The sequence below is a fragment of the Meleagris gallopavo genome, chromosome Z (assembly GCF_000146605.3).
Source record: "Meleagris gallopavo isolate NT-WF06-2002-E0010 breed Aviagen turkey brand Nicholas breeding stock chromosome Z, Turkey_5.1, whole genome shotgun sequence".
Classification (NCBI taxonomy): domain Eukaryota; kingdom Metazoa; phylum Chordata; class Aves; order Galliformes; family Phasianidae; genus Meleagris; species Meleagris gallopavo.
The window spans coordinates 21,646,550-21,653,773 of record NC_015041.2 but is presented as its reverse complement, the minus strand read 5'-3'; the positions used below and the strand labels follow the sequence as shown (position 1 = coordinate 21,653,773).

The window sequence follows — 7,224 nt, the reverse complement described above, 5'->3', positions numbered from 1 at the left end:
TTCTTTCCCCATACAGTTTTTACACTTCCTGAAAACAATTATTTTAAAACATGTCAGTAAGTAGTGTGGGTGGAAATCCTTATACCTGAAGTAGTTTTACTTGGCTATTTTGAAACCATTGTCATAAAAATTCTAACCAATTCCCACATTTAACAATTACATTCCACATTTAATACTGCTTGAAACATTAGAATCTAAGAAAGCTCGAGTCAGAGAGCAGCAATTGATCCAGTTTAGCTAACTGATAAATTGAAATAACTACACATTTTTAATGGTAAAAGGAAATAAAATTGGAAAAGTTATACTGGCAGAGAACAAGGTATGTTTGCTACCAGATTAGTCCTATTGTGAATCAAGCCCCTGAGGATTTTTTCTATTGATATTTACAACAGTAGACTGGTAAAAATTTGGATACAGAGATCCCAGCAGTACATGCCTGACTTCTACTGAATTCCCGCTAAACAAGCCCAGCTTTTCTGGGGGACGTGGTGCGATAGGATATGAAATCCTCAGGCCTGAAGTAAAAATATTTAACCAGAGGGGTAAAAAGTATTTTAACAATACTATTTTTACCCACTGCTTTGGAATTGTCAAAACATGAATGTTAGCTCAGCAGCAGCTCTGGGGTATTACCTCACAGGAGGATCCTCCAGTTCAGGAGGAGAGGAAAGGCAACATGGTGTAAGCAAGGCTAAGCACACCATGCACAGCATGTACACAAATACTGCTTTCGAGGTTTGCTGCTACCACTAAATAGCCTTCACAGCTATGAATATTCAATAACCTGTCCATTTCCTTCTCCTTATGCCATCAGGGATAAAATGAAAAAAACACAGATATAACAGACAATGCAAAACAGCATAGCGTAATTGAGTAAAGATGTGAAGCAATGAATTGTCTTCTATGTTTCAGTACAGTGCTGGGTATTTCTCTTTAGCATTCTGATTAGATTATACACACAATTTGGATGTAAAAATCCTTAAAACCTGTGCATACTCTCATTCTCCCCCAGTATAGTCTTGTGTTTCTAATATTCTCCTCATTCCTTTACTGTTTTTTTCCCTATTTGTTTTGGTTGCAAATAAAATCAGGCATTTCCTATTATGAGACTTGAAACATCTAATGTCCAAAAAGACAATAAGTAAATAAATAAACAAACAAATAAATGAAAGCATGATAAGCAAAAAACAAGTTTATAAATCAGATTCATTTAGAGAATATAGACACATGGAAGTTAAACGCAAAATAGAATAATACATACTAACTTCTAAACTGCCCTGCATTTATTACTGCAATTCAGATTTTTCATTTAGCAAGAGGACACAGTAATTCTCTTCAAATACTAGCTGGTCCTAGATACCTGTAATAAATACTTAGGTAAAATTTGGAATGGAGACCTCTATTACTAGGAATATTCTGAAGCAGCTGATATCTATAACAACAACAACAACAACAAAAGCAACTGCAAGGTTTTTTAAACCTGTGGTAAATTTGCCAGCATCAAGTCCTGCATCAAAGAATGAATTCAGGGAGACAGAGAGAGCAATACAGAAATGCCAAGAGACCTTCATGGATTTACAAATACTTCATATAAACAAATTTTCAAATAGCTTTATTCAGAGTAGCCTTTCTGCTCTATTAAACATAGCAAACAGCTGCCAGATTTATTCAGACAAATAATCAACAACCATAGAAGTAAAATGGCAGAAGAAAAAGGAATTTTGGCAACAACTCCACAGAGGAACACAGCTATTCTCCAAGTACACTTCTTCTATGTGCTTGTGGTTCTGTATGGCCAGTCAGGAGGAAAAAAAGCCCTCAGTCACAGCAAAATGTACAAAAACTCTATCCAAGTATCTCAAAGCAAGCAAATTTAAAAACATGGGGAAAGGACCACAGTAACCTGCTTTTCTTTCCTTACAATCACAACTACAAATTTTAGAAGGGAACGGTTTAAAATAAATGTGCTACAGCCTCATTCAATCACTCACCTTGGGTTGCTGAGCAGGTATAAAGCAGAGAGGCAAGCTTTAGCAAGCAAAGGGTGAGAACAGCAGGTAAGTATAAATGGGTTAAGAAAACAAAGTACAACCCAAACTTTTCATTGCAACAGTAAGCTTAACTGAAAATAATCTAGGCAATATTTAAATTACTTTCTTAATCATTCAAAAAATACAGACACAAGAAATGCTCTAAAGCAATAATTATTAATACACAGGCTTAGTCATTGGTGTTCTCAACTGCTTGATGGATATATTGAGTTTCTGAGCCTTACAAAGGAGTGAGACAGGATCCCACAGATATATTCTTATCTCAGTGTAGAAAGATTTACACATGTAAATCCCATACACTGAGACAGATGAATGAGTGAACACTGTTGCATTTGAATGTATCCAAAATGCAATTATTTATATTTTAAAATGTCCAGGAAACTACATTCAACTTAAGGGTAGTAGTATGTGATGTTCCATTTAACTCCCACTCTCCTACCTAACTACACTGTTTTCTGATTATTTTGTATAACATAATTTGAGTTATAATTGAGCTCTCATGGAGGTTTCTGTTTGAAGTAGGAGAAAAAATTTATTCTTTAAAGATACAACATTAAAAGAATTCCTGCTCAAGTTTATAGAAGAATATTTTTTTATATGAAGTGCTTAAAGGAAAAATATGAAAATTTCAAGTAATTGAAGAACAGATACAACAATGTTATTTAAGAGCAGCTTTGGAAGAAAGACTAGTAAATACAGACAAGATTATCAATATGTATTTGATTAACTACTGGAAGCTGGAGTTCCAACTTTTGGTTTTCTGCAAGCCGGAAGCAATATATTTCATGACAGAAGACAAAACTCTAAGCCAAAAGACTGTTTCAGGATGGAGGGTGATATTTGTGTTTTTAAAGGCACACTGAACATCTGTCAAATAGCACTGCATGTCCTTTTAAAGATATTTTTAAATTAAATCATTAGTATCAAACTGAATACTAATAGAGACTAACACAAGCAGTTACACTGGAAGCACTTGCTGTACACTTGGAAATTGAAAGCCACACAACCTCTTCTCATCCAAATACATTTACTGAAGCTTCTAAAACAGTATTTCTCACCTTGCTCCTTCTTAAAGTCTTTCTCTGACATAGTGACAGGCAAAAGCAGTTCTCCAACAGGGGGCTGAATGCTAACATTGAAATGATCATCCTTGGTGCTGGGGAAAGAGAAATTACAATGAATCAATGAAGTGCTTCAAAATAGATTTATATATATCAGCTATGAAATCTATAAACGGTGTAAAAGCTACCTGTTTGATTTCTATCTTGTTAGCCCCAAAGTCTGCTAATTTCTAACATCAGTAAAGTTGATCCATATTCTCCAGTACAAAGATAGTATTAACACAGAATGCATATTCCCATATTTCTGAATTAGTAACTTTCATTTCTATTACGGTTAATTTTCAATCTATACAAACTATGTGCCTGCAAGATTATGCATTTTACAATTCTTTTTAAGCAAAATGTCATTCATGAATTCTGTTGTTAGCAATAGCTGTCCCAGAAATAGGACCCATTCTAGCAAAGACTAAAGGTACTATTATGGTTCAAAATGTCAAAATCAAAACAATTGGGAGTGGAAAAAAAATCATTTTGATTTTGTAATATTTCCCATATCTATATACAAACAGAGCAGAATGGCTGACTTAAAAGCACACTGGAAAATGGGAGAGAATTAAAAAAAATTTATTGTCCTTAGGGCATCCATGAGCCCAGATGCAGCTACATGTGCTCACATATCTAGCAAATGTGATTGCAAGGCCACTCTATAATTTTAGCTCAGTCATGGAAACTGGAAGAAGTGCGTGGGACTGGAGGAGGGCAAACGTCACTCCTATCTACTTCACCTCAATCCCTGGGAAGGTGATGGAACAGCTCCTCCTGGAAACCATTTCCAGGCACACGAAGGAGAAGAAAATAATGAGGAGCAGTCAGTATGGACTCAGCAAGGGGAAGTCATGCTTGACCAATCAGATGAGCCTGATTGATGAGAAGAGAACAGTGCATATTGTCTTCCTGGACTTTTTTAAGGCCTTTGAGGCTGCTCCTCTAAGATCCTCATAGAGAAGCTGTTAAAGTGTGGGCTGGATAGGCAGTCCAGTGAAGTAGATCAAAAATTGGCTGAATATCAGGGCCTAGAGAGTAGAGATCAGTGGTACAAAGTCTAGTTGGAGGCCAATAACAAGTGGTGTACCCTAGGGATCAATATTGGGACCAGTCCTGTTTAATATCTTCATTAACAATCTGGACTGTCATTAACAATCTGGACTATCATTAGTGATTACTGGAGGTCTTCAAAAGCTACGTAGAAATGGTCCTGGACAATCTGCTCTGGATGTCCCTGCTTTTGCAGAGGCTGGACAAGATGGACTCTCTGCTACCTGTTGTCAAATTGCTCTCCACATCCATTCAATTTTGTAAGTTTCCAATTGTTCTGTACAGGGGTTTTCCAAGTCCACAGAAACTTCACTATGTTTGACTGACTAATTATAGCTTACAGAATTCAGCTAGCAATTCAGGTTCAGCATATTCAGTCAGAATCTTCATTACAGCTTAGAAGCATGAGAAATTTTTGGAAAAGGGCACCTTTTATTTTGCTGTTGCACTAAATGGTCAATATATATTGATTGCTGATATGCCTCAGATACCCTACTTAAATATAATGATACAATCATTAGAATGGAAAATATGTTTGATCGACAGTATTTAAATTCAGTTCTAATGTGTTACTGTTTTTTTTTTTCTTTTAAAAATAACTTTGCAACTTTAAAGTTTTGGAAAAAAATTGACTGATGGAAGGAACAGCAGTAGATGATTAATGAAGAAAACATGTGTCCCTTCATTCTCCTAAAGATGCACTTCAGAACTGGAAAACATTTGATGTTCCTATTATTAAATTACGAAAACTTAAATACTTACCACAGTTACCCAAATTCACAAGCAAATGTATTGGTACTAACACATTCATTTTCTATCTTCTGATAGGTTATAATTATGCTTATGCACATAATCTCAATATGGGCTTTTCAAATAAAATTAATCATTTTGTTGACTGATAATTATTATTTAGTAAGCATACAATGAAACAATCCCTTGAAATCTCAGTATTATTCCTTTTACAAACAAAAATCCCTTATTAAACGGTTCTTTGAAAAGTAGCTTTGCTGAGAAATATTCACATTTTTATTCCTGTATTTCTTAAATATCACCCATCTCTAAAGTCATTAACACATTAAAAGATCAGGGATAGGTTGATTTGCTGGTGGGATTAAGTGCATTACAAAAGTAGTTTCTTGAATTTTTTTATTTATTTATTTTTTTAACGGATCAGGAATAATTCCAGGGGCTGAAAAGCTGAAGGAAGCTTCTTTCATCAGCTACCCTATAGTTTTTTACTGTTTATATACATCTGTACTACTTACCATAGTACCAAAGCTTTTAATGGTACTTTAATTAGCATTATTCATTTCTCCAGCCAATACTATATCTCATATTTAAGCAATATGTTAAATAAAGTCAGCATAAAACAAAATAACAATTCTTGATAACAATGATTTGTGCCCTATATTGTCTGGACATGCCATTTGTACATAAACTTGAATTGTAACTTCTGTAATTAGATCGCTCTGAAATGCTTGTAACAATCTTTTCACACTAAGAGGGAACGCATGAGCATTGCTTGGATTTTGAAAGGTCCACGCACTATTCTGCTGCTAAAAAGTAAGCCACTTCCTTTCCCCTAATGATTACAAGTTTATTCATATTAGTTGACAAACAGTGAACTATTCATAGTCTGCAGGCAGAAACTGATTGCTGGTTATTCTTTCAAAATGCTTTGTTTTTAATGTCACTTTAGCCAACATCTAGTTTACTTTGCATTACTTTGATTTCAGAATAATTTCATAATTATTCTGAAATTCATAATTTCACAAATTCGTAATTTCACAGTAAATCCACTTTTTATTCTTTTAATAGTCTCTATAACACACGTCACTAACTAAATACAGAGATTCTATTTATTGATCTGCATCTGTTTTATTATATTTTTATATTAGAGATGCAGTCATATCTCATTTAACGAAAGTAATTTCATAATTCTATAATTCAGGTTGAGAGAAGCCTCTTGAAATCATCTGGTTCTACCTCCAGCTCAGTGCAGGGCCACCTTAGTTCACACTGCTCAGGGCCTTGTCCATTTGAGTTCTGAGTACTTCCAAAGATGGATATTAATTACATCAGATATCTAATGGTTATGTTTAATAATAAAGTTGAGCCATGCAGTACGACAGTGAGCAATGTCCCCAAATATCTAGTTAACAAAATTGCAGCATGTTTAACTTATTTATTCATACTTTGGATATTAATTAATATAAATAACGTTTAGATAAAAACCTGAAGAAATGGGTCAAAGATTGAACGTGTTAACGTTTAAAAAGTGTGGCAGAGAACTGGATAAAATTGTTAAAGCTGCACCGAAACATCTCTTAGGTGGCGATGCTCTAATTTTCCTGAGAAATTAAGCTGAAGAAGCTTATCAGAAAATAGTTTCTCAAGCCACTAAAACAAAAGTTTCAAAATTTCAGAACTTTAAGATTGCATTTTCTGATATTAGCTAGTAAAATCTGTAAGATACATCCTTAGTGAAAAACTTATTCTTAAGGAAAAGTCTGTACAAGAAAGCTCAGAAAGAATCAAACAGACACAGATGTTTGAGAACAATACCTCACCACTACATAGCAGTGTCTTTTTTGGTTTGAATTGCAAATTTAGGCACAAATAGTCAGGCATCACTGTACTTATTGTTGTCTTAATATCTGATAAACTATAAATACTATATTTTTAAAAGACTTCTGTAAGACACAACTTTCATGATATAATTCAAAGGATCACATGAATTTTTTTTTGATGTATCCAATGAAGATGAAAAAATGAAAGGTAATAATGCTCCCACAGGAACACACCAGCTCCATGACAGATGACACTGCAAGACAAACATTAAATCCTATAGACAGTGTAGTTTTAACTCTCCTTCATATGGATGCAGTGGGAATAGCTAGCCCCTGTCATTTGAAACTCATATCCATTTTCGTTATTCCTCTATTTAAAAAAAAAAAAAAAGATTTAGATTAACAAAAGGTAAACAGGGAGAAGTTCTCTCTGCCATAACAATAACC

The 7,224-nt window shown here is 34.3% G+C and overlaps 1 protein-coding gene across 1 annotated transcript in view; it reads right to left on the bottom strand.

Moving 5' to 3' along the window:
* Nucleotides 1-7,224, bottom strand: part of AP3B1 (adaptor related protein complex 3 subunit beta 1) — a 136,348-nt gene that overhangs the window by 14,866 nt on the left and 114,258 nt on the right. The window contains exon 19 of the mRNA XM_010725546.2: nt 3,110-3,207. Within this exon, the coding sequence (XP_010723848.1) occupies nt 3,110-3,207 (98 nt within the window). The remainder of the gene's footprint in view (nt 1-3,109; nt 3,208-7,224) is intronic.